Source organism: Manis javanica, chromosome 4, assembly GCF_040802235.1.
Source record: "Manis javanica isolate MJ-LG chromosome 4, MJ_LKY, whole genome shotgun sequence".
In the NCBI taxonomy this organism is placed as follows: Eukaryota; Metazoa; Chordata; class Mammalia; order Pholidota; family Manidae; genus Manis; species Manis javanica.
The window spans coordinates 426,110-450,602 of record NC_133159.1 but is presented as its reverse complement, the minus strand read 5'-3'; the positions used below and the strand labels follow the sequence as shown (position 1 = coordinate 450,602).

At 62.6% G+C, this 24,493-nt stretch overlaps 3 protein-coding genes across 11 annotated transcripts; 2 read left to right on the top strand and 1 right to left on the bottom strand.

Annotated features, from left to right (window-relative positions):
- Positions 1-514: 514 nt before the first annotated feature.
- Positions 515-3,022, bottom strand: B3GALT6 (beta-1,3-galactosyltransferase 6). The gene has a single exon (XM_037000039.2). It carries the CDS (start codon positions 2,892-2,894, stop codon positions 1,911-1,913), a length of 984 nt encoding a protein of 327 aa, XP_036855934.2. The 5' UTR covers positions 2,895-3,022; the 3' UTR covers positions 515-1,910.
- SDF4 (stromal cell derived factor 4) lies at positions 1,739-15,558 on the top strand. 5 transcript variants are annotated; one of them, XM_073232989.1, is made up of 7 exons: positions 1,739-1,760; positions 5,640-5,991; positions 9,480-9,616; positions 9,875-9,988; positions 13,304-13,462; positions 13,750-13,925; positions 14,949-15,558. In XM_073232989.1, exons 2-7 carry the CDS (start codon positions 5,687-5,689, stop codon positions 15,123-15,125), a joined length of 1,068 nt encoding a protein of 355 aa, XP_073089090.1. In that variant the 5' UTR covers positions 1,739-1,760; positions 5,640-5,686; the 3' UTR covers positions 15,126-15,558. The 5 variants fall into 5 exon arrangements, with proteins under 5 accessions (XP_073089090.1, XP_036855933.2, XP_036855931.2 ...); XM_037000038.2 differs by lacking the exon at positions 1,739-1,760 and adding an exon at positions 2,051-2,075; XM_037000036.2 differs by lacking the exon at positions 1,739-1,760 and adding an exon at positions 3,015-3,148.
- A 2,642-nt stretch (positions 15,559-18,200) lies between these two features.
- Positions 18,201-22,831, top strand: TNFRSF4 (TNF receptor superfamily member 4). 5 transcript variants are annotated; one of them, XM_017645970.3, is made up of 8 exons: positions 18,204-18,703; positions 18,947-19,069; positions 19,496-19,597; positions 19,906-19,972; positions 20,366-20,562; positions 20,675-20,782; positions 20,873-20,958; positions 22,521-22,758. In XM_017645970.3, the coding sequence occupies exons 1-7, from the start codon at positions 18,562-18,564 to the stop codon at positions 20,941-20,943; spliced, it is 810 nt and encodes a 269-aa protein (XP_017501459.1). In that variant the 5' UTR covers positions 18,204-18,561; the 3' UTR covers positions 20,944-20,958; positions 22,521-22,758. The 5 variants fall into 5 exon arrangements, with proteins under 5 accessions (XP_073089092.1, XP_073089091.1, XP_017501460.1 ...); XM_073232991.1 differs by having other exon boundaries at positions 18,201-18,703; positions 20,675-20,958; positions 22,521-22,831; XM_017645969.3 differs by lacking the exon at positions 22,521-22,758 and having other exon boundaries at positions 18,205-18,703; positions 20,873-22,505.
- Positions 22,832-24,493: the final 1,662 nt, after the last annotated feature.

The window sequence follows — 24,493 nt, the reverse complement described above, 5'->3', positions numbered from 1 at the left end:
CTGTGTCCCCAAAATTCAGACTGAAGCCCTAACCCAGGTGTGGTGACATTTGGAGTGGGGCCTTGGGAGGCTCCAGGTTTAATGAGGTGTGGGGGGGCCATGATGGCCTTAGTGTCCTTACAAGAAGAGACACCAGAGAGTGTGCTCTGGCTCTCCCGGCCGCAAGCATAGCGGACAGCAGCCGTCTGCACCCCGGGAGGAGGCCCTCTCTAGTATACAGCCCTGCCGGCGCCTTCCCCCAACCCTGTTCTCAGATGTCCAGCCTCGGGCCTGGAAACGCCACCTACAGCTTCAGCCCTTGGTCTGTGATGTTCCGTGGAGATCATCTGAGCTGCTCAGGCACCTACTCTTAAAATCCATGGTCTGACAAAAAATATGGCAGTGTGGTCATGTGAGACCCATACTCCCCACTCTGCCCCAGGCGGGCCGTGGACACGGGGCTGCACGGCCTGCTCAGGACCTGGCCAGAAACCCTGTCAGACCCCAGAATGAAAATACACAGCATCGCTCTCCACGGGACAAGAAAGGCTTGCGGGAGGCTGGGGACCACTTTATTCTACTTTTGCAATGAAAACGGTGTTCACTGCTCACATTTAATGGGGGAAAAGGAGACCCCCATCTTCTGAGGATGTTCAGGTACATGAGACGCAACTGGTCGGGGTGCATGGGAATCCTGTCTCCAAAAGGACCCCTGGCTGGCAAAGCCTGTTTTCTTGGGACAGACTTTGGGAAGTCTTATCAACATCTCTAAGGGTTCAGATTCCTGGAACTTGGGGCCAAAGTTAAAATAACAGACGTGGGTGTGAGACACACTTGCCCCAAAGAAGCCTTAAAAGGGAAGTTTTCTCAGAAATAGACAATGGCAATGACTTATATGTGTAAACTGAAAAGAGAAATGGACAGTTTTGAAATTCTTCCACGTTTAAACACACACAGTGCCAGGGATACAACTCAGGCTGTCAGAACAGATTAATCCACAAATTCCAGGTTCTGATAGGAAAATCTCGTCTTAAATATTAAACTACTGAAGCCCGCTTACTCCCCAATTTAAGCTCTTTCCTATACAAATTTACAATATTTATAAATAAATCACAGGCAAGCACTGAATTATGTTTACCAGGAGTCCGCTCCAGGGCAACACCGCTAAAGCTAATCAACATAAAATGAAGCTAAATCTTAGACTCACACATGACAAATGGCACTAGCATGGGACATAAAGGAAGGTAATCTAGCCCAATGAAGCAACAGTGTAGCTTTGATAAGAGCCACTGGATTGCAACACGCAGGTAAGTTGCAACATGCGAGGGCCCGGGGTCAGCTCACAGCAGTCTGAGCTATTGGTGCAGTGGTTTCCCAGGAGCAAGGTCAGTGGGGTGGCTGCAGGGTGTGAGGTGGTCCCCACTCCAGAACAAGTCGAAATTCCTTCTTCGGGGTCAGTCCCCCCCTCTGGCTCCTTGCCCCTGCCTTGGGAGAAGACACCCAGGGGACAGGCTAGGGGCGGAGCTGCAAGCCCCTGCCGACTGGGGAGGTTTGGCCTGCAGGCACACCCCAGGCTGGGCAGCTCCCCCATCCAGGCCAAGGCTGGCTGACATCCAGGGACAGGATACTGTTCCCCGGACATGATGCATCGCCTCGGCAGGCTCCAGGGCTTTCCCAGATCCTGCACAAAACGTCCTTGAGCTGAACCGCATGTGTGACGGGTGCATCCGGCCGAGGCCTAGGCGTTTCCCGCTGTGCCTGAGCGCCGCGGCGGCCAGGGGGTAAGCCAGGCCCCCCCGAGGGCCGTGCCCATCGCGCACAACCAGCCGGAGCCTGTCAGCTCCGCCTGCGTAGGGCCAGCGGGAGGCCCCAGGGCGCTCTGGCGGCGGCTGCGCCGAGGGCCCGCAGCCCGGTGCCACGCGCCCCTGCGCTCAGGGGATGCCCTCCCTCCGCTGGCAGCACTGCGAGGGCGGTGCGGACCAGTCGTACACGTAGGAGAGGCGCAGCTGCACCTCCTGTTCGCACAGGCGGCCCTCGCGTGTCAGCGTCCGGTGCTTCCGCAGCATGTCCTCCGGGCTCTGCTTGTGCGTCACCAGGTACTGGTCGCTGCATCCGCGAGACTTGTACTCGGTGTCGAAGCGCGGGTCGTGCTCGCGCTGCACGTCCACCGGCGCCAGCCAGGCGCCCAGCGACACGTCCTCGCTGTGCCAGGCGCGCAGGTACTCGCGGCTGAGGCGCAGGTAGCGCACCAGGTCGGCGGAGAGCACGTAGCCGCCGCCCAGCGCGTACGGCAGGTAGTAGTCGCAGAGCTGCCAGGCGGCCTCGCGCCAGCGGCCCCCGGGCTTGACGCGGCCGCGGCCTGAGAAGAAGCCCCAGTAGAGGCGGCGGCGGCGCGCGGGGCTGCGGGCGCGCAGCTCGGCCAGCAGCGCGTCCAGCCGTGCGAAGGAGTCGTCGTCCGCCTTGAGCACGAACTCGAAGGCCACGTGCTCGTCCAGCCAGGCCAGCATGGCCAGCACCTTGGCCGTGAGGTTCTCGTAGGCGTCGCGCAGCGCGGGCAGCAGCAGCAGGTCGCCGTGTTGCTCCTGCTCGCGCTCCAGCGCGCGCCGCTCGTCGGCGCTCAGGCCGCCTGTGCCCACGGCGAAGTGCGCCCACACGTCGTCCGGGCCGCCGCGCCGCGCCGCCAGCCACGTGCCGCGAACCACGCTGCGCCGCTCGGCCGCCCGCGGCGCGCTGACCACCAGCACGGCCAGAAAAGCGGCGGCGCGCGCGGGCGCGGCGGGCGCGGGGCCGCGGGAAGGCGGCGGTCCGGGGCCGCGGGCCGCGCAGCGCGCCAGGTAGAGCAGCGCGGCGCCGCAGGCCAGACCGCCCAGGCCCAGCGCCGCCCGGCGCCGCCACGCGCGCCGCAGCAGCTTCATGGCGCCGGGCGTCCGCCGGCTGGCGCGCGTCACGGGCCGCGCGCGCTACTTTCGGTGGTCCCACCTGGGCCGCGCGGCCGCTTCCGCCCGGAGCGAAGATGGCGGCGTCGGCGTCTGCTCCCGGGGTCGCGCCGGCGCGCGCCGCCCGAGCCCGCCTCTTCCCGGAAGAAACATGGCCGTGGCCTAGGCGGGTCCGGTTCGCGGCGTCACGGGCGCTCGGCCCCGGTGGAAGGATCTGCGAGGGAGGGAGACTGGTAAGTGAGGGCCTGGCGGCGCCGTCGGGAGACGGAGGCTAGGGAGGCCGGTCGGAGGGAGTCGGGGGACCGCTGAGCCGTGCGCGTGGCCCCCGACCAGAGGGCTCCGCGAAGCCCCAGAGTCCGGTGTTCACGCCGGGTCCCGCCTCAGCAGGTGGCGATGGCGACGTCTCGGCGCCCGAGCCCGGCTCGCCCCCCACCCTCGGGGGACCCCCGCGGGGCGGACAACGTCGGGCCCCTTCCCCGCGGGCGAGAGTCACCCGGTGCCGTTGCACGCGGGGCGGGCTGAGGGGTTAGCGCGGTGACGCCGCGCCCAGCTCGCCTTTTGTGCTGAGCTAAATAAATCCGGGACCTCCTGACAGCTACACCCCTACTTTTGGGTTACTTTTCGGGCAAAGATTCTGCGTGCTTCCGGACACGTAGATTCAGGAGCTGACTTTGTTCTCTCAAGGAGCAAAGTGCGGTCTGTTTGGACCCAGTGGTTTTATGGCCGCAGCTTGGGTGACGCGCACTCCCGGGGAAGTCTTGTTTGTTTGTACAGCACCCCAGTAGCGCCGGGCCTGCAGGAGAGGTCACTGCCGCAGGACAGCAGGGCCCTCCGCCCAGTGAGTGCCTGCATGCCAGGCTCCCTGCCTTGCCAGCTGCAGGCTGGCACAGCTGGTGGTGCATGGCTCGTGAGGGGGCTGCTTTTCCTCCTGGGTCCACCTCAGCGGCCACCCCAGTGTCCTCGCTTCGGCCTGCACGCAGCATCTCCGTCCACTGTACTACCTGCGGCGAGGCACTGCCTCCTGGTTTCCGCCTGCTCCGGTTTTAGGGTCACCTCCCCTTTATTGTTACCGCAGGCCCTGTATGGTTTTGTTAGTGTGAGCTTTTGCAGAACATTGATGTTTTCAGGGACACATATATTTTGGTATAGCAGAAATGCCTGTATTCACCCAGTTTTGTGGAGTGCCTGCTGTTGGCCGTGTGACAGCTGCTGGGAGAGGAAGCTAGGAGGGTGTGCCCTCGAAGGGTGACGGGAGTTCCAATAAAGTGCTCAGGGTCAGTCACAGCCCTCAGGGCACCAGGGGCAGCTGGCGGCTCTAGGGGATGTGGGGGGATGCAGGTCCCTGAAGACCTGGAAAGAGGGATGTGAGAGTTACTCCCTCGAAGGAATGAGACAGGAGTTCAGAGAGCAGATCTTGGTGAAGAGCCCAGATAGTTTGGGTCTGGGAGACTAATGTGCAGTTGTCACCTTTCCCTGGAATGATGTCGGAGGAGGCATCAAAGAAGCGGACGGTGGTGTCTGTGAGTCTGGGAGAGCCCTGGCCTGTTCTGCCTCATGTGCCCTCAGGCTGTGGCGTGGTGGCTGCTCTGCCCGGCAGATGCACCGTGGCCCCTGACCCCTCAGTGCCCAGCTTGGCTGCACAGGCGCCCTTTTGAGTGCGCCCAGGGCCACAACCATTGCTAGCCAGGGGGCTTCCCTCTGCTGCTCCTCCCTATAAAGGCTCAGAGGAGGTGGGGCCTAAGCTGCACCTGTACACCTGGAAGGGCCAGCAGGTGTTTGCCAGGTGGGCAGACTATGCTAGGTAAGAGGCAGGAAGGGGCTAGAGGTGCCTTTGAGATGTGTGAAGGCGCAAAGGCCTGTGAGTGGAGACCTGGAGGAAGCTGGAGGTGTGAGGGGAAGCAGGGGGCCCAGGTGGAAGGAGCCGAGCGGGGAGACTGGGGTGGCCCAGGGCTGGGCGTGAGTGCTGTTATGTGGACAGAAGGTTGGCTTTGTTCCTTTGCTGCCAGGCCCAGTCAGACATCCTTGCATTCCTGAGAGGCATGAACATGGACATATGTGCATGTGTATGGGCTACACGTGCGGGTGTGTGCATGCCTGTGTACATGTGTGCTTGCCGTGTTTACCTGTGTGTGTGTGAATGGGGGTCATCCAGATGGGCCAGTGGGAAAAGGTTGGAGGCCTGCTGGGTGATTTGGGTGTTTGCGGGCACCAGGCACAGTCCTCATAGAGCCCTGAGGGACAGGGGCCTCCCATTTCCTAGGCAGGGAAGGCCAGGCGACTTAGCCAAGGGCCCAGAGCTTACATACGTGCTAGGTGGGATCTGGAGAGCTAGTCACCGTGACGCTGGAGTCAGCCTCGATGCCGGGAGGGATGGAGACAGACCGTGCCAGGAGCCGTGCTGTGGGCGTGGAGGAGGGCACTTTAGTGGTGCTGGGCAGCCCTTGATATGGTGACTGGTAGCATGCCCAGCGTGGGCTCTGTGAGCCGAGGACTTCTGTTTCACATTATAAGGTGGACCCCTTAGGTGACGAGGCTGCACCGGCTCCCTCACACGTTGGCTCTGTGTCCTTTTTGCACGTCATTAACTGTCGGGGTTGGGCCCTATGGGCAGCTGGCCTGCATCTGTGCTGGGGACACAGCCTGGCAGTGCCCAGGGTAGCAGTGGGCAGGCTGTGATTGCTTTTCTGGTCTCACAGCCTCACTGGCCCCACCGTCTCTCTCCAGCTCCTCGCCACACTTGCAGGCTGTGCTACGCCTGGAACCAGGTGGCCATGGCGTCTGGGCAGGACCCCCTGGGTGGCCTGGCTCCCCGCTGCCTCTGGCTTCTGGGAGTCGTCCTTCTGATGGATGCATCCGCTCGGCCTGCCAACCACTCGTCTGCTCGGGAGAGAGTGGGCAACAGGGAGGAGCGTGAGATCCTGCCCCCAGACCATCTGAATGGGGTGAAGCTGGAGATGGATGGGCACCTCAACAGGGACTTCCACCAGGAGGTCTTCCTGGGAAAGGACACAGGCGGGTTCGAGGAGGACGCAGAGCCGCACAAGAGCCGGAGGAAGCTGATGGTCATCTTCTCCAAGTAGGTGCTGGGCCTGGGGATGCGGACGGTGGTGCTGGCTGCCCCCGTGGTCCTGTCCTGGCCTCGCGGTACGGGCCTGACAAGGGCCCCCCATGCGACAGGAGCTCAGGCGCACACTGGGGGAAGGAACCCTCTCTGGTGGACGATGCGTGGAGTTTGCAGCGTTGGAGCTGAGGAGTGTGCTGCCCTGAGCTAGGGCCCTGTGTTGGGAGGGGCTCAGAGGGCCAGCAAAGGGGCTGCCTGGCCATCGCAGGACTTCAGGCTGGGAGGGCTGCAGGATGGCCTAGAGGAGTGCCCATCTGCGCTACATGGTTCCGGCCAGTGTCTGTAGACATCTGGCAGGGAGGTGGTCCCAGCGGGTCGAAATACCATTTAGGTAAACCTTGCTTGGGCCAGGGACCCATAAGGCTTGGGGCGGGCCGCAGGTGACAGCATGCAGAGTGGGCATACAGAGCTGGCGATGGGCATGTGGTGGCTCGCCGCTCTTTGTAGCACAGCATCAAGCCTGTGTATGTGTAGGTGAGTGCCCATCTTGTTGTGCAGGCCTGGAGTCTACAACAGATCAGGGCGATGGGGGTGCAGGACCCATAGGGCGGGGTGCTCGGGGTGGGCTGCCCTGTGCACACTGGTGAGGAAGGCGTGAGGACCGCCCTGTGGGGGTGAGGCAGAGGGCAGGAGCTTGGGGGTTCTTGGGAGCCGTGCTCAGTGTGTCATAGCTTCAGCAGGGTGGGAGTGGCACCCGTGGTAGCTGCCAGACAGGCCACCTTGCTCACCAGCATGTGCCTGGTGGGTTTCAGGGTTCCAAGCTCTGAAGTACTGGCAGTCATGTGCTGGGACCCGGGGCTCGTGCCTCGGGGGTCCAGAAGGGAGCTGGGCTGCGGGGTCCTCAGTGAGCACACGCTGAGGTCACGTGGGCTGGCTTTCTAGCCACTGGAGGGAGGGGAGGGCCTTGTGGCCAGGGCATGAGCTCAGGACAGTGCCCCACCTGGGAGGCTGGCACCACAGCCCCGCTTCCCGGGTGATGTGGGAACGGAGGCCTGGCACTCATGTGGGTGTCTGCTCTTACGGGTGGACCCGGAGCAGGGGCAGGAACCCCGAGGGCTGGCGTATCTGGAGGGGCTGGCAGGGCTGAGCCGCTTTGGGGAGGCTGCATGTGACATGTCCACATGCTGAGCTAGACGTCGGGATGTCCAGTTGTGGAGGGGAGGTCAGGACCAGCACCAGCAGGCATCCTTGGCATAGCGGTCAAGTCTGGCACTGGGTGGCAAGTCCAGAGAGGGCCACCAGGACCTATGAGGGTCAGAGGTCAGGAGAAAGGGCCAGAAAAGGAGAGACTAGGAGGGGAGAGGGTGCAGCAGCCGTACTGCTGTGCGCTGCCCAGTGTGGCCTTCCTGGATGACTCCCAGCATTCGGGGAGATGATTTCTGTCATTTGACGTGGTTTCCTGTTTCAAGTGAGCAGAGAGAAGATGCTGTGGAGGGAGCCGCCAGGTGGCAGGTGGCTCCTTGGTGATCGGATGATGCAGGCCCACAGGGGGCCTCAGGCTGGCGCCTGTCCTCTTGTCTCTGTGGTGCCCCTATTGGGGCTTTCCCGGCTGGGTGTTGGCAGCACAGGTGGGGAGGTGTGCTGGGTCCCACGTGCCCTGGCCCTCGGGGGCCCCAGGGCCAGTGGAGGCATGGACAGGCCCCCAGTGGGGGCAGGGGCTGGGGTTCAGAACGCTGGGTGGAATCACCAACTTGCAGGAAGGCGGCTGCGCCAGCCACCATTGCAGCTTCCCCAGTCTCTTTCTGACCTTGGTGCATCTGCTCACGTTGCGTGTTTGTTATCCGTCCTACATATTTTGGGGTTCCAGTCATGGAGCATCTGACTTCATCTGTTTCCTCAGTGGTTGCATGTTGCCTGCGGCCACAGCATGTGCACATCAGAACCCAATTTTGAATAAGTGAAAGTAATGTTGCCATGGCATTTCTTAAATGACGTTTTCTAGAATGATATTAGATTTGCAGAAAGTCTTTCCCGTGTCAGCATCTCACACAACCACTGCACGCTTGTTGAAACTAAGCCAGCAGTGCCCTGTCACTGTTACACCCAGACATCAGATGTGTGTTTCCCCGGCATCCTCTTTCTACCCCGGCCCCCGCCCAGGGTCCCACAGGGCATTGAGGCTCACATGTCCTTTGTCCCCTCTGGGCCGTGACGGTGTCTCGCACTCTCCTATTTTCCATGCCCTTGGCAGTCTTGAGGCGGATGCTCACATGCTTTGTAGAGTGTCTCTGCTTTGGGGTTCGTCTGATGTATTTTCTCCTGGTTAGACTGGGGTCATGGGTTTTTGCAGACAACGCCCCAGAGGTGAGGTCTCAGCGGGGCAGGGCACCTGGGGTCGGCACAGTCACGGTGTGTCGACCTGCCACCTGGCGCAGCTCGTGGCTGTGGGCGTCTCCTGCGCCCTCCTTGTCCTGCACCCCGGGCCGCGGCCCCGCTCATCCAGGCAGCACCCTCCGGGCATGGACCTATGCTCCGTCTCCCGCTGTGTGGCTGGGGATCCCGAAGGGCTGTCTCCGACTGCCCAGTGTCGCTGGCCAGGCCCTCGCCTCTATGGCTGGGGCGCCTGGACACTGCCATAACTGCTGGTGATCTGGCACTGTGCTGTTTGTTTTGCTGCCCATGTCCCAGCCTTGGCCATGGGGAGTGCTTTCATTTGGCTGTGGTGTCCCTGTGAGGGGTCCCCACCCTGTTGTTTTGGGGCTCTTCCTTGCCTCCTGCACTACCAGGTGCTCCAGGCTCGTCCTCTGGTGCCCCTGCCTCAGCTCTGCACTCGACTGGAGCTTCTCCGCAGGCTCTGGCTTCTTCCATTGCAGGAGGTGTTTAGAAACCTGCGTCAGGGTGCTGGGTGTGCACTGCTGCTAGGGTGTCACTGCCCCTGGCCCCTGTGTGGACAGAGCTCTGTAACACGTGTGTATTAACCTTTGTGTGCTATGTGCATATGTGTATGTCAGCCTGTGTCCACATGCATGTGCACTAGCTGCTCACACGCAGGAGCACTGCCCCCCATGCATGCGCACATGGGCATTGCTGTTGTGTCTTCGTCCACACAGGCAGCACTTGCTGTGCATCAACTCTGACCCTGTTTCCAGGGGTTCAGTGGACTTGTGCCCCAGCGTCTGGGCTTGTGGATTTGGGTTGATACTTCTGTCCTCTGCACAGCAAAGGGGGTATATTAACCCTCCCAGTGGTCCCAAGATGGGTGGGACAGTGATGCCAAGCACAGTGCCCAGCCCAGCATTCCCCAGCTGCCCTGGTACCCTCCAGTTTCCCCTCTGGCCCTTGATATTCTCCCAAAGCTCTCCAGTCACCCTGGCATTTCTTGTGTCACCACTGGGTGGAGTGTCTGTTCACGGCAGTTTCAAAGCTGTCCTGTGGAGCATAAGTCCGTCCGTCCGTCTGTCAGAGCCCGGGGGCCCTGCCTCACAGGACTCATCTGCTCGCAGGGTGGATGTGAACACGGACGGGAGGGTCAGCGCCAAGGAGATGCAGCGCTGGATCATGGAGAAGACGGCCGAGCACTTCCAGGAGGCTGTTGCTGAGAGCAAGGTGCACTTCCGTGCCGTGGACCCTGACGGCGATGGTACGCCCACCTTGCCCCTGCCCTGCTGCCTGCCAGGAGAGGCCAGGGCATGGTGGGGGGGATCCGGGCCAGGAGGAAGTGAGCGCCATAGAGGCCCTCACAGATGCTCCCCCGCAGCTCGCCCTCCCGGGGGTTGGGGTGCTGGCCTCTCCCTGCTGCTGCCCCCCTGCCCCCAAGGCACAAGGGCCCCTCACGCGTGTCCTGCCAGCACACGTCTGTTGTTAAACACGTTTCTGACCTGTCAGTCTGCTCTTTCAGGCCATGTGTCCTGGGACGAATATAAGGTGAAGTTTTTGGTGAGCAAAGGCCACAATGAGAAGGAAGTTGCTAAGAAGATAAGGAATGAGGAGGAGCTGAGGCTGGATGAGGAGAGTGAGTGCTCAGGGCTTTGTGGCCCCGCCCTGGGGGCTGGGGGTGCGAACTAACAGGAGGAGGCTGGGGGGCAGGTGTGGGGGGAGGGGGAGGCAGGTGTTGGGGGAAGGGGAGGCAGGTGTGGGGGGAGGGGGAGGCAGGTGTGGGGGGAGGGGGAGGCAGGTGTGGGCCCTGGGGGGCAGGTATGGGCTGGGGGGTCAGGTGTGGGCCCTGGGGAGGCAGGTGTGGGCCCTGGGGTGACAGGTGTGGGCCCTGGGGAGGCAGGTATGGGGGGAGGGGGAGGCAGGTATGGGGGGAGGGGGAGGCATGTGTGGGGGTCCTGGGACCTTACCTCATGTCCTGCATGATGGCGGGGCAGGGCATGGGGAGGGCAGAGCTGCTTGGCAGAGTTGCCCCTTTAGGGCTGGCTCACTGACCAGAGCTGGATGCTGAGTGCTGGCCAAGCTGGCCAAGCCCTGGAGTGTCATGGGGAGTGCTTGTGGCCCGCTGGCAGCCCCTGTGCCCTGTCACATCCCCCAAGGGCTGCCTGCAGCGTGGACGGGTGGTTTTCAGGTTTTATGAAACCCTTGTGGCACCTGGGTCCTTTCTCCACTCAGTGGCTGTCGCCTGCCATCCATGGTGTCTAGGGCACCGCCCGCTGAGGGATTGTGTGGGCAGAGCTCCTCTGTAGTGCCCTGGTACCTGGAGGAAGCTGTGTGCCTGTCGTGGCACAGCCCTGGCCTCCCTTGGGCCCTCCTTCCCTGCCCTGCTGCATCAGGATTGCAGCCCTGGCTTCTCCCTTCGCGCTGACCCTGTTCCCCCTGGGCTTCCGGAACGTGACTGACCCCACGCTGACCCTGCCTGCAGCCTTGCTATAATGGCTTAGGGCTCCCAGGGGTCTTCCCTAACTCCTGTGTTTTCTACTCAGTGACCCTGGTGTCTGCGGACGAGGGGGTCGTCTCCCTGCCCCGCCTTGTGCTCCCCCTCCCATCCCATGGCGTCAGCATGGACCTCCGGTACCGTGAGGAGGCTGGGTGGGGGCACCCTTTCCCGCGGGCCCTCGGTGGGAAAGCTCCGGTCCCTCCCTGCAGGGCAGGGTGCTAGCGGCGGGCCTTTGTGGCTGCCCTTGGCCTGTGAGGGCCTCCTCTCCATCCCTAGTGTGCTGGCGTGTTGGTCACAAACAGCTGTTGGGTTTGTCAGATGCCTTTTTTGTGCCTGTTGGTAGGAGCGCGTGACTTTTCTTCAGCCTGTTGGTATTGTGGGTTGTATTAATTGATTTTGATGCCGAAGCAGCTTTGCACACCTAGCACGAATCCCCGTGGTTGTGGTGCGTGGATCTCTTCACGTGTTGCTGGATCCCTTTTGCCAGTATTCGGTCGAGCTTTTTTGCGCCAGAGTTCATAAGGGATTTTGGTCTGCAGTTCTCTTTCTTTCCAAGGCAGGGTGTCGGGGTCATGCCGGCCTCCGGGATGAGTCAGGAAGCTTCCCTCTGCTTCCGTCCCCTGAAGGAGATTGTGGGCAGTTGGTACAACCTTTTCTGTACATTTGGTGGAATTCACCAGTGAATTTCCCTTTTCTTCTTAGTATTTCTAAAGTGTTTTGTATTTTAATGGGCCATAGAGTGTAGTTTTATTTTGTGAGCTAGTTTGAATTTTTTGGTAATAGGTGGATTAAGCTCGTTTGTATTTATTATGTTTCTCCTGTTTTTAACTCTTTGCTGATGTGGGATTTCGAGCCTCGGCCTCCCTTCTCTCGGTGGCTGCTTTTCAGGGTGGCCCCACGTGGCGGCCTGACCCCCGTGTGCGGGGCTCCCCGTGGGGGCTGCCGTTCGACCTTTGTCTATTCCTGCTCCGTCGGTGGCGCACGTGCAACTCTAATTTAAGCAGCATCTCAGCCCTTTTCCTGAGCAGCATGAAGTCCCCTTTCCAGGTTCATGTGATTCAGCCAGGACTTTAGTTTTGTCTGTTTTTTAAACACTATGTATTGGACATTATAATTTTCTTCCTAAAATACTCATCACCCTTTTCGTCTTTGTTGTCCTGAGGTGTAGGTGTAGGTGTCTGGAGCGCCCTGAAGGTACTCTGCAGAGGCGCCTGGGGCCTTTGTCCTCCTCCTGCTGGCACTGGCCATTTCACACTGGCTGGGCAGCCAAGGGGAAGTGGGCGGCCGGCTGCCACCCCAGCCGTCACCTGCTGTCGGGAGCTGTCTGGTGCCCTTTCCCCTCTGGCATGCCCGGAGTACCCGGGAGCTCCCTGGCTCCTCGTCCTTCCTCTGGGGCCTGGACAGGGCGGATCTAGAATGTCGCACTCTGTACCCTGGGAGGCCCTCAGGAGGCCCCTGAGCTGTGGGGGCCTCTCCAGCCTGGCCGTCCAGTTCCATCCGCGCAGCACCCTACATGTTTACAAGGCTCCTATTTCCTTTTCCAGTCTGGGGCAAGCAGGTCTGGGGCCTTGGGTCCTGTGCCTTCTGGTGCTGCCAGCGTCCTGGCTTACGGCTGTGTCCCTCCCAGCACTGTGTCTGCCTGCATCTTATACAGAGACACCTCGAATCTGGGTGACCTCATCTCAAGATCCTTGGCTAACTGCAGCTGCAAAGACCCTTTCCTGGGTCAGGTGCCTTTTCAGGCTTCAGACAGCCCGTCTGTGCCACCCCGTCACCTTTGTCCATGTGCAGCAAGTGGGGACAACCAGCCACTCCCGTCTCTTAAGGGAGTTTGCCATTTGAAAGCAGGTCCCCATGGGATCTTCTGTTGGTCAGAAGGCACTAAGGTGCAAGGTGACACACATGGTGTGGGACACAGTTGTCCCCTGTTGTGACTGGGCTGAGGCTGTGTGTCCCTGTTCCCAGCCCAAAGCTGGAGTTGGCCTTGTCCTGCCAGGTCTGTTGCTCTGCCGACTGGAGTGACCACTGAGACCTGGACAGCCGCCAATCCCCAGAGGCCCCAGTGCTGGGCCTCCCCATAGAGGAGAGTGGGGGCTGTGGCAGGAGTCTGGGGGGCACCTTGTGGTCACATCTGGAGACTGGGTTCTCCTCCAAAGCCCGGCCCTCCACTCCAGGGAGGGACAGTTGGCCTCTGTCCTCCTAAACACCTCTCTGGTGGGCCTGCCTCCATCTCTGCCAAGCGGACAGCGGCAGCGAGCTGGGGGGCTGTACCTGCGGGGATCTGTGCCTGTCGGGGGTCTTCACCACTGCCTCCCTCGGGCCCGAGCGGTCTTGAGGGTCAGAGCCCTTGGCCTCGCCCACCGCCAGGTCTTTGCACTGGGCATCATGTCTCAGAACTTCTGATGTATGTGGGCACCCCAAGAGCCCAGACCCTCACGGACGTGCCTCCCTCAGCACAGGAAGTCCTGGAGAACCTGAGGGACCGCTGGTACCAGGCCGACAGCCCCCCGCCGGACCTGCTGCTGACTGAGGAGGAGTTCCTGTCCTTTCTCCACCCAGAGCACAGCCGTGGCATGCTCAAGTTCATGGTCAAGGAGATCGTGCGGGACCTGGGTGAGGCCCGGGCGGCGGGCTTGCTGGCCGCTTCCAGCCAGCCCTCTTGGGGAAGGGCAGCGTGGGCTGGCCCTGGGCTGGAGAGACCCCGGAGGCCGCACAGCTGCCCCAAGAGGGAAGGTGAGGCCTTGCCTGGTGCCAGCGGCCACAGCTGGGTTCCAGGCAGGTCCTGTGAGATGCACCCATTTTGGTTTGGCTAAAATCCAACAAACTGGAAATCTGGCCACAGATCCGGGTGGGTTGCCTTTCCCCCCAGGGGGCCTGAGTGCCTAACCCCCGTCCCACAGACCAGGACGGGGACAAGCAGCTCTCGCTGCCCGAGTTCATCTCCCTGCCCGTGGGCACCGTGGAGAATCAGCAGGGTCAGGACATGGACGATGGCTGGGTGAGGGACAGGAAGAAGGAGTTTGAGGAGCTGATCGATGCCAACCACGACGGGGTCGTGACCATGGATGAGCTGGAGGTGAGCGCCGGGCTGGGGCTGTGGGTCATCTCCGCCCAGAAGTGAGCCAGGGCCCTGAGGCCACCAGCTGTGCCCATGGGACGGGCCCACCGGGGCCAGAGAGCTGTCACCCAGACCCTTAGTCCTCGGGGCCTGGAGCCGCCTGAGCCCTGTGTGCGCTGTTGTCTGGCCGCCGTGCTCCTGGGCCCAGCCGCATCACCACTGCCTTGTGTGCTCAGATTCAGCGGGAAACAGGGAGCCTGGTGAGGCCTGCGCTGCCACGGTCGGTGCTGGGCGGGCACGGGCCTCCTGGCTCTGGGCAGCTGCTGCGCCGCGGCCATCAGGGCCGGGCACTCAGGAATCCACCACCTTCCTCAGAAGCGTTCATTCTCTGGTGGCATGTGTGGGTGCCGCGTTCCTTCCCGTTGCTGGATGAGTCATCTCACTGTACCCCAGAGTCCTCAGGTCCCTGCCGATAGCCCTGCCCCTGTCTTTTGGGTTGCTTCAGCGCCATGTTGCTGGAGGCTAGTTCCATCCCTGGCCGTGTCCCATGTGCTGTGTGCCCGCTGGCACCCACTCTTTGGGCTTTTCACATTTGGGCAGGGCCTCCTCTCCCACCACCTGGCCCTTCCCTTCAGTGGTGGAGCCTGCGAGGCAGCCTGGTCCCTGTGCCCACATGGACAAAGGCTGCCTGGCCCCGAGCCACTTCCAGTGTGGCATCTGCCTTCTAGAACATTCCAGAACACATCCCCACTCCTGTCCTGCAGCTGTTGGTCTGTCAGCTGGTGGGTGTTGGGGCACTTTCTGTAGCTGGCCTTAGTGTTAAAGCCTGCTGCTGCCTCCTGGCAGAAGTGCTGGCCTCTCTGACGGGGCATCTTCATGGCACCTGGCCCCCTCCAGGCCCTGCCGCTGCATGTGGGCTACACGTGAAGCAGTGAGGTTGGCACTTGCCGTGGGAGGCCCGGCGATGTCAGGGACATGTGGGCACGGAATGTCCCAGGCCCGGGTGGCGCGGGTGCAGGCACTGACGGCACGGTGCTGCAGGACTACATGGACCCCATGAACGAGTACAACGCTCTCAACGAGGCCAAGCAGATGATCGCCATCGCCGACGAGAACCAGAACCAGCACCTGGAGCCCGAGGAGGTCCTCAAGTACAGCGAGTTCTTCACGGGCAGCAAGCTGATGGACTACGCGCGCAGCGTGCACGAGGAGTTCTGAGCCCGCCCGGCCGGGCCCCCAGACGCCGCCCCCGGTCCCGCTGCCCCACCACTCGGGGCCCAGGCAGGCCGTGTGTCCCCCCGCAGCGCACGCCACAGGCCGGCTCGGGCCTGCATGCTGCCTGCCCACCCCAGGGTACGCGGGAGTCCCAGGGCGTCACAGCCTCTTCGCTTCTGAGAACCCCGAGCCGTTGGGCTGGCCACATCGGGGCCCCGCGGACTCGTCACACCCGTGGGAACAGGCCCCTGTTTCCTTGAAAACTGAAAGATGAAGACAGAACTAGAATGTGCTTTGCTGGAAACCAGTAGCTGGCCCCGGGGTGCCGGCCCCCCAGGTGTGGGGTGACGTCAGAACTGCTCGGCGAGTGTCTGTCCCCAAGGAAGTGCAGCTTTGTGACAAGATCTCTTTAAAATATAGCTGCCTTGTTATCCCACCTTTGTTTTTTTGTGCCCCAAATACCAAAGTGGCGATCTGGGACATGTGTGGCCAGGGCTCTTCCCTGGAAGCTCTTGAGGTGGGCGGGTCGGTCAGCACAGGGCTCATGGGGCTGCACCAAGGGGAGCGAGGTGAGGCAGGCCATGGGCCCCGTGGCCAGAGGGGTTGGAGGAGGGCTTCCAGGCAGGACCAGCGTCACTGGCAGGGCCTGTGCGGGTCCTGGGCACTGGGGGGCTTCTGCAGAGTGGAGCGGGAGGGGAGTCTGGAGACCCCAAGTCAGGTGCCTGGGGCCCTGGCCTGGGTGAGCCCGCCTGGAGGGAAGGGCCTTGGGAGCCTAGAGTAGAAAGGGGAGGTGCAGGGCGAGCCCCAGAGAGCGGCTCTCTGGGGACGGGCTGGGGTGGGTTGCCATCTGGCTAGACTGGCCCACCAGCCCACAGTGCCCATGCCACCCCAGGCCCTCACTGGGAAGTGAGCCGTGCTCAGAGCGAGGCTGGTGCTGGGCCGGGGAGGGTTTGAACGTCTGCAGGTCCCTGGGCCCACATGCCTGCCTAGCTGCCCGCCACAGCCCCCCTCCGCCGGTCAGCCCTGCAGAGCCCTGCCCTGTGGCCGTGGTGCCTCCGTAGACAGCTCTCAGCCTGTGGGTCCGCTCGGCCTCTGAAGGCCCCCCTGGGGAGGGGGCTCTGGCCAGGTGGGTCAGGGGCCACCCTGGGCTGCCCGTGTGACCTGCCCCAGCACTTCCGAGCAGTGTGGGGTGGAGCGCTGCTGAGGAACCGGGGTGCGGTGACACCTGGGCTGGTTTCCAGACAAACAAGAGGCAAGGCTGTTTTCAGAACAGATGGCGGCTGGCGGTGGGCGGGTCCCTGTCCCAGCCAGCCCTGTGCTGCTGAGATGGCTGCGAGCAGGTGTGAGGTGTGAACGGGCGCCACCGAGCCTGTGTCCGTGAGCATGTGGGGACCTGCAGGGTGTGCCCCGCGGGTCAGCCCTGAGTGGATGCTCCGTCAGGAGGCTCTGGAGGGACAGCAGAAGTGCTGCCAGAGGGCACCAGACCCATGCAGCCCCTGGGGAGGGAGAGGGGCACCCTGAGTGGAGCACACCTTCCCATGTCCGAGGTACCTCGACTCTGAGGTCCCCAATTTTTCCACCATCAGTGGATGTCAGGCACTCACACTCGCACCAGGCTGCAAGCACCACCCGCTCCACCGAGCGGATCCCCTCACTTTGGAGGCTTGTGGGGGGCTGGCCCTGCTGTGGCCCCTGCCCGTGGTGGGGCCTGCCTGTTCTTGGCCCAAGCCTGGGGCCTCTGCCAGGCAGAGCTGAGGTGGAATTTCCCAGGTGGGCTGGAGGAACTCAGCCTTTCACCTGGGTTCCTCTTCAGAGGGGAATTTCCAGCGCCTCCCACTCTTATCCCTGTGGGAGGTGCTCTGCCTGAAGCGCAAATGTTCACCTTCGACTAGATAATCCGAGCATATGGGGAAGATTGTAAAGGACAGATGAGGTGCAGCACTGCCTCCCCCGCCTCAGGGGCGCCCAGATAACAGAGCTTTATGTAAAAGAAACAGGTAACGTGCGCACGTGTGCGTGTGTGTGCACGTGTGTGGGTGCACGTGCTCTGTCCTTAGTGCACTCCAGTGCTCCAGTGGTCCAGCTCACAGACTGCTTGGGGCGCCTGGTCCTGTGCGAGGACGCCCAGTGCTCCCGGGAGTCCCAGGGGCTCACCAGTCTTTTCTGTCCCCGTGGTGCGGCAGGAACGCCTGAGCCCCAGGGGGTTTGGGGTGGGGCTGGGGCCGAGCAGGGACATCAGCACCTGACTGATGGTTTGTGTTTGTCCCCACAGACTTCTCCAAACACATGCCAGGTGCTCATGGGAGCAGGCACCTGGGGCCAGGGACACAGGTGACACACAGGCGCCTGCACAGCCGCATGTGTTGAGTGGCTTGGGCAGTGGCTGGATGACAGTCTGCCCTGTCCCAAGCTTGGGACAAAAGGAGGGCCGGCTTCCTGGCCCTGCGCGTCCGCCAGGGCCTTCCCTCTGCGTGCGCCTCGGGTCTCTACCACTTCTCATGAAGGGACAGAATCAGCTTCTCAAAGGCCCCGTCTCCCAAGCAGGGCCACGGCAGGGGTCAGGGCTTTGACATACGAATCTGGGGACCCAGTTCAGTCCCAAGCCCTGCCTTGCTCAGGCACACGCTCTGGTCCCTGCACGTGCACTCAGCACCCTCACTGTGGCCACTGGCCCTGGGGCATCTGGTCCATCACAGCCACTGGACACTGCACTGGACACTTGGACTGGTGACCACACACTGGAGCCTGGGCGCCACCATTCCTCTGCACCTGATGTCCACGAGAAGGTCCAGGCTGTGAGGGGGCCTGTCTTCTGAATCAATGTGTTACCTCAGTTCACCCACATGCTCTGGGCACCCTTTTGCTGAGGAGCTGAGGATTGGCATTAGTGGGGCCTGCAGGGGTAGCCATCCTCTCCTATTGGGCCTGTCCTGTGCGGGGAAGGTGGGTGCCTAGAGAGGGTGAGTCATGTGGAGGGGTCGTGAGACCACCCTGGTCCAGGTTGGGCAGGGCAGGGGGGCAACCAGGGTGCGTGGCCAGTGGGGCCCCACCTCCCCAGCTGATGGGGGTGGGAGGGTCCAGGGTGGGGGGCAGGGCAGACGCGCTGGAAGCCTGGCCCAGCTGTGGCAGGGCTGGGCACCACAGTCCTCCCTTACCCCAGGGTCTGCACACTGTGAGAGGGGTCTAGCTTGGTGCCTGGGAGCTGGCTGAGGTCAGTGGCATTGCTGAGAGGCTGGGGGCCCTGGGCAGAAGAAAAGCCCCCAGCCTGGAGGGGTCCTGCCCAGACAACCTGCCTTCCTGCCACCAGCCCAGGTCGGGGTCACCAGCCCTACCTGGGGCCTCTTTCCTCCTCCCACCTCCCCACCCCTCCCCCGCAGCCCTTATAGCCACATCCTGCAAGGAAAAACCCCAGACTCCTGCGCCGCCAGTGGAGACGAGGATGTGTGTGGGGGCTCAGTGGCCCAGGGCGCCCCATTCAGCCGTCCTGCTCCTGGGACTTGTGCTGGGCGCCGCGGCCCGGCTCAGCTGTGGTGGGAGCACCTACCCTGAAGGCAACAGGTGCTGTAACGAGTGCCTGGCAGGTGAGTGGCTGGGCCAGAGCTGGGGAGGAGTGGCTGCAGAGACATGGGGCTGGGGGCCGGGCACAGAGGGACGGGGCCATGTGGATGGACATGGGGGCACAGATGGGGTTTATAGGGCACAGGTGTTGAGGCAGTGGACTCAGGATAACAGGGTGGGTGGCCTGGAGCCAGCGGGCCAGCCCGAGGCCAGGTGTGGAGGGTGGTGGCCAGGCCATGCTGAGTCCCGCCTGCATCCTGCCACAGGCTATGGGATGGAGAGTCGCTGCAGTGGCCACAGCGACACAGTGTGCAGCCCTTGTGAGTCCGGCTTCTACAACGAGGCGCCCAACTACGAGGCCTGCAAGCCGTGCACGCAGTGCAACCAGAGTGAGCCCTCCTGCCTGGCACCCATGGGCATGGGAGGCCGCGGGCTCTCACCACAGAGCAAACCCCAAACCACAGAGGGGCCTGCTCCGCCCAGGGGTCCTGCGAGGAGCAGAGGCACCCCTGGAGCCGCCTCCTCCTCCCAGGGGTGCCGGGGCCACGTGGAGTCGGGTGGAGCATGTACAGGCCACGTGGCCGTGGGGGCAGACCAGGGAGCTGAAGGCCAGGAGGGTCTTGCTGCAGGTTGGCGGGGAGCCTCCCTGGGCCGTGTGGCCGGGAGAAACATGGGGTCCAGGGATCGGAGAGAACCAGGAGCCACTGGGCTGCAAGGCAGTGGCTGGCCTGTGGGAGGAAGCTTGGCCTGGGTCCTCCAGCATGCTCTGAAGCCCCCGCCTCCCAGCAAACTGTGCCCACCCTCCTGACCCCCAGAAAGTGGGAGCGAGCCCCAGCAGAGATGCACGGCCACACAGGACACCGTCTGCCGCTGCAGGCCGGGCACCCAGCCCCAGGATGGCTACAAGCGTGGAGTGGGTGAGTGCGCAGGGTGCAGGGCGGTGTGTGCACCAGGGGCCCGGGGCCTTGGGAACCAGGTGAAAGAAGCACCTTGCCCACATCACAAGTTGTCACCCCTCCCACCCCCCAGACTGGGCCAAGTGCCCCTCCCCCAAACAGGTGGTGCCATGATGGGGAGGAGGCTCTCAGGTCAGGGCGAGTGGGCGGGATGTGCAGGCGGGGCTTCGGGAGGCTGTGGGGGGTGCGCCTGGTCCCCCACAGCTGCAACCCTCAGGACCCGCGGCAGCAGCAAATGGGCTGAGCCTGCCCCACTACCTCTGTTACAGACTGTGCCCCGTGCCCCCCAGGACACTTCTCCCCAGGCAACAACCAGGCCTGCAGGCCCTGGACCAAGTGAGTCCCAGGCTAGTGGGGCTGGCACTGGGGTCCTGGGAGCAGCATGCTGGCCTCTGCCCCCCACAGTGGCCCCGACCTCCCCACTCAGCCTCCTCCCACTGGCCTTCCTGCTGGGCCAGAGTAGAGTCTGTGAGCCCCCAAGCCCGAAGGTGTGTGAGCCCCTCACTCATCCAGGCGGGAGGCCCTGTCCCTGGAGGGCTTACATGGTGAGGGTGCAGGTAGACCAGAAGGAGCCCATGTGGGGCGCAGCATGACCAGGGGAGTGGCATGAGGCCACAGGGGTCCTGCCTAGGCTGAGGTTCCTGGGTGGGCCTGAGCTGAATTCCCACGCATTGTCCACCGAGAGGGGAGGAGTGGGGGCTCCGGCCTGACCAGCACCCTGCCCGTCAGCTGCACCTTGGCAGGAAAGCGCACACTGAGGCCAGCCAACGGGAGTTCCGACACCATCTGTGAGGACAGGACCCCCCCAGACACACCGTCCCGGGAGACCCAGGGCCCCCCAGACTGGCACCCCACCACCCAGCCCACTGCTGCCTGGCCCAGGGCCTCCTGGGAGCCCTCCACACCCCCCACAGAACCCCCCAGGGGTAAGGGAACTTCGCCAACCTGGAATGGGGCTGGGTGTGGGAGGAAGGACCTGCCTTGCTTCGCTGGGGCCCTCCTGGGCGGACCCCCCCTCACAGGCCTGCCTCCCCACAGGTCCCCAGCTGGCCACCGTCCTGGGCCTGGGCCTGGGCCTGCTTGCTCCTGTGGCCACAGCTCTTGCTCTGCTCCTGCACCACAGGGCCTGGCGGCTGCCACTCAAAAGTGAGTGCCCATCTGAGCTCAGTTCAGGCCCCTCCCGGAGGGGTAAGACCCCTTCCTGCCTGCTATCCCTCACTTTTTTCTCTTTTCCAGGGGGAAACAGCTTCCGGACCCCCATCCAAGAGGAGCAGGCCGATGCCAACTCCACGCTGGCCAAGATCTGAGCAGCGACTGCTGGGGTGAGAGCTGGTACCAGGGGCCCAAACAGTCTGCCTGACCTCGAGGGGGCAGTGGCAGCATCCCCAGGCACAGACCACCAGATCCCGTTGCCACAGGGTCCCCCTGCCTGTCACCCATCACCCCATTACCCTGTGTCACATCACCCCATCACACCTCCACCCTCTCACCCTAGTCACCCCATCACCCGTCGCTCCCCATCCTGCTGCCCACTGCCCGCCCTGCACCGTTTTAGGTGCTCCTGGGCTGGCTCCTGGGCTCTGCTATGTATGCCATGCATACCCCTGCCCAGGGTGGCACCCCTCTTCCCAATAAACGATGTTGGCACACATGGGTCTCTGACTGGCACCAGTGGGCTGGGGGCTGTGCACATCTGACTAGGGCAGGCTGTGGGTTAGGGGCCTCAAGCAGACCATGCCAGACCCCCGGGCCACTGTCCTGCCCCAGTCTCTGGGCCCATCCCAGTACCTGCCAGTGGGTGGGGCCCAAATTACTATCCTGGGAGGTTCAGTGATGGGGGCCTGCTGGGCAAGTCCCGGAGCTGCTGCTGCGGTGAGACCCCAAACCCAGGTGGGAGGCCTGAGGGTGGGGCCGGGGCTCCTGGGCCAGGACACTCGAGGCGGGCTCTTGGGTCTTTGCCCTTCTTCCTTCTTCTGGCCCCTCAAGCGCCATGTCCTGTGAGAGCTACTGTGTGGTGAACCCCAGGAATGCCCACCGATGCCCGCAGGCCCCCCGAGGCACCCGAGGCCAGCTGGGTGCCTTCCAGTCTCCGAATGGGCAGACCTGGTGTCTCCAGGCGTGAATGAAAGCAGGCAGCTCCGAGCAAAAGGCCCCGAGACAGAAGGACCCGGCCGCTGTGGGCACTGGGCAAGTGCCTCCTGAGCCGGCCAAGCAGGGGCAGGTCTTCAGCTCCCAGGCTGATCCTGCTGGGCATCATGCCTGCTGGCAGGTGCCCAGCACCACTGCTGCGGCCCTGCAGGCCAGGCGCTCTGACCCTCTGTGCAGTGTGGAGGCTCCCGGTCTGTATGGCAGAGCCTCAGTGCCTCCCCACCCTGCCTTAGTCCTTGGGCAGCTTTGTCCCCAGAGTCACTCGGATGCCCGTCCGTCCCCCATGCAGACCCCAGTCCCAGTGCTGGCCCGTCTGGTGAGCGTGCGCTCCTGGGTCCCTGCGAGCTGCTGGCGTGGGCTCATCAGTGAGCACAACAGGGCAACCCTGCGCTTGGGTCGGGCAGCAAATCGGCACCCCGGGTCTGGGGCCGATGCTCCCCAGGACAGCCTGGAGAGGCCGTGGACCTGATAGAGGGGCTGTGAGGGTGGGCAGGGGAGGAGGGGCCAGTCCTTGGGGCCTGGAAAGTCGAAGGTCATGGGGAAGGGCTTCCTTCCCAAACCTCCAGCTGTTCCCCTGGCCAGGACACCCCCTGCCCCTGCCCGGCGGTCCATCTCTGCCATTGGATGGAGGAAATTGGTCACCTCTTTGCTTCCACACTGCCCCTTTAGCACACTCCCCATCCCTCTTGCCCCGTGTCCATCTCTGCTGAAAAATCCCAAACTTTCTCCACTCCAGGCCCTGCCTGAGCCCAGACCTGGGTGTTGAGCTGAACTGCCCCTGGGCCCATGGGTGCTTGATGGTGTGCCCACACCGGCCCCTCCAGGACCCTGTCAGACCCTCATCTCCATGGATCTCCCGCTGGTTACCACCTGGACCCCGGCCCCACCCCTGCCTGCACATGCGTTATTTGTGTGAGCTCAGATAAAGGATGCAAAGACAACTGCTCATAAAACCCTGGGAAATACTGACAAGCAGATAAAAATCACCCCTCGCGCTCTGCCTGGTACAGAAATTCTGCCCTTCTACACAGCCTGTGGCCTCCCCGGAAGGGGCCTTCCGGCACGGCGGGGCAGGAAGGCAGGCGTGGGCTCTGACGCTGCTGCCGTCACTCCTGCCTTTTGAGGGCTTTGCTCACAAGCCACCCTCCCCATGGCCCTGTGACTTGCGTGCCACCGTGGGTGGCAGGATGGAGGGGCCAGCTTCTTCCACCCCAGAATCCCTCCCGTGCACATCTTCCCGGAATTCTCCCAGCCAGCCCGGCTGCCTTCCCTGTCACCTTTGACCACACCCCTCCCCAAACCGATTCCAGAAGGTTCTGACTCTGTCCCTGCTTCCAGAAGGAGCAACTGACACGGGCCATGATCAGACAAACACCATTGTAGGGGGTTTATCGAATTTATTGGGCCCACAGTGTATGGGTGCTTCCCAGAATCAGGGTGACCCTGTGTGGGCACAGACCCGGCCTCTCAGGCCTGCAGTGACAGAAGGCCCAGAACTGCACAGCACCTTACCTGGCATCCAGGTACAGCCGGACGGGCGCCCCTTTCTGTCCCAGTGTCCAGACCCTTCCCCGTGGAGGAGCAGAACGGAGACCTCAGGTGCCTTCCCCAGACCCAAGAGCTTCACCTGACTCCCCAGGTCCCTGGTAGCTGGGAGTCCTAGCTGCCCTAGCACCCACTCCCTTTCCTACCGGCCTGTGTGCTTCTCAGACGAAGAGGACTTGAGAACAACAGTTGAGTCACAAGCTGCCAGTTCCTGCCTTTACCCTTCAGAATGAGCCCACCACCCAGTCAGTGAGGTGGTGGCCGCAGGTCTCCTGGGTCTGTCCACATCACAGCCATTGCAGCACCAGCTCAAGGACACTCACGGTCACATTCCTGAGATGCCACTGCCCACTCCCCGCCTCCCTGAATTCTCAGGAGTCTTCACCAGTTTCCCCTGCGCCAAACTCCAATTGCAGGGTTGGGAAATAAGGCCAAGCAATCTCGGGAGGCTTGGGGAGGCAGGGCCTCAGAGCCCCTTGGCGCCACCCGAGGAGATTGAGCCTTCGACAAGGGACCATCTCACAGTGAATCCAGGGCTGAGTTCTCTGCTCCGGAGCTCTGAGAGGGGCTGGCCCCCCCCGACCCTCTGGACAGCTGGGCTTGTCACGGGAGGTCGGAGGTGGAACTAGCTGGGCATTCAGGCCTGCCACCTGGCCAGCGCCCCCTCCCAAGTCCTGAGGAGCAATCGGCTGGGCGCAAGGGGGCTTCCCTGGGGCTCTGGACTGTGGGTAGGGCGTCTGCCCTGCTGCAACCTGCAAGTGTGTGTTTTGTGGGGGGCAGGAGCCCCACCAGGCCTGATTATCCAAGTGGAGGGGACTGACCCAGGAAGTGCGTGCTCCTCCCCATTCCCAGATGGGCTCCCAGGCTGCTCAGTGCCCGGATCCCTGAGGATCGGTGGGCAGGGCCACCTCATGGACAGGCGTGGGAGGAACGGGGTCTGGAGGCTTCAAAGAGCGCGACATCATCCCACCACCCCTGGTGGTGAGAGATTTTTTTTATTCAGGTATTATTGAAATACACTCTTATGTAGGTTTCACATGAAAAAACAGTGTGGTCACTACATTCACCCAGCTCAGTCTGTTTTTGTTTTCATGAGTCTAAAATTCTTCAAGATCATTAGTCAGACATCACATAGACTCTGAGATGAAAGAAATTCGAAATGTA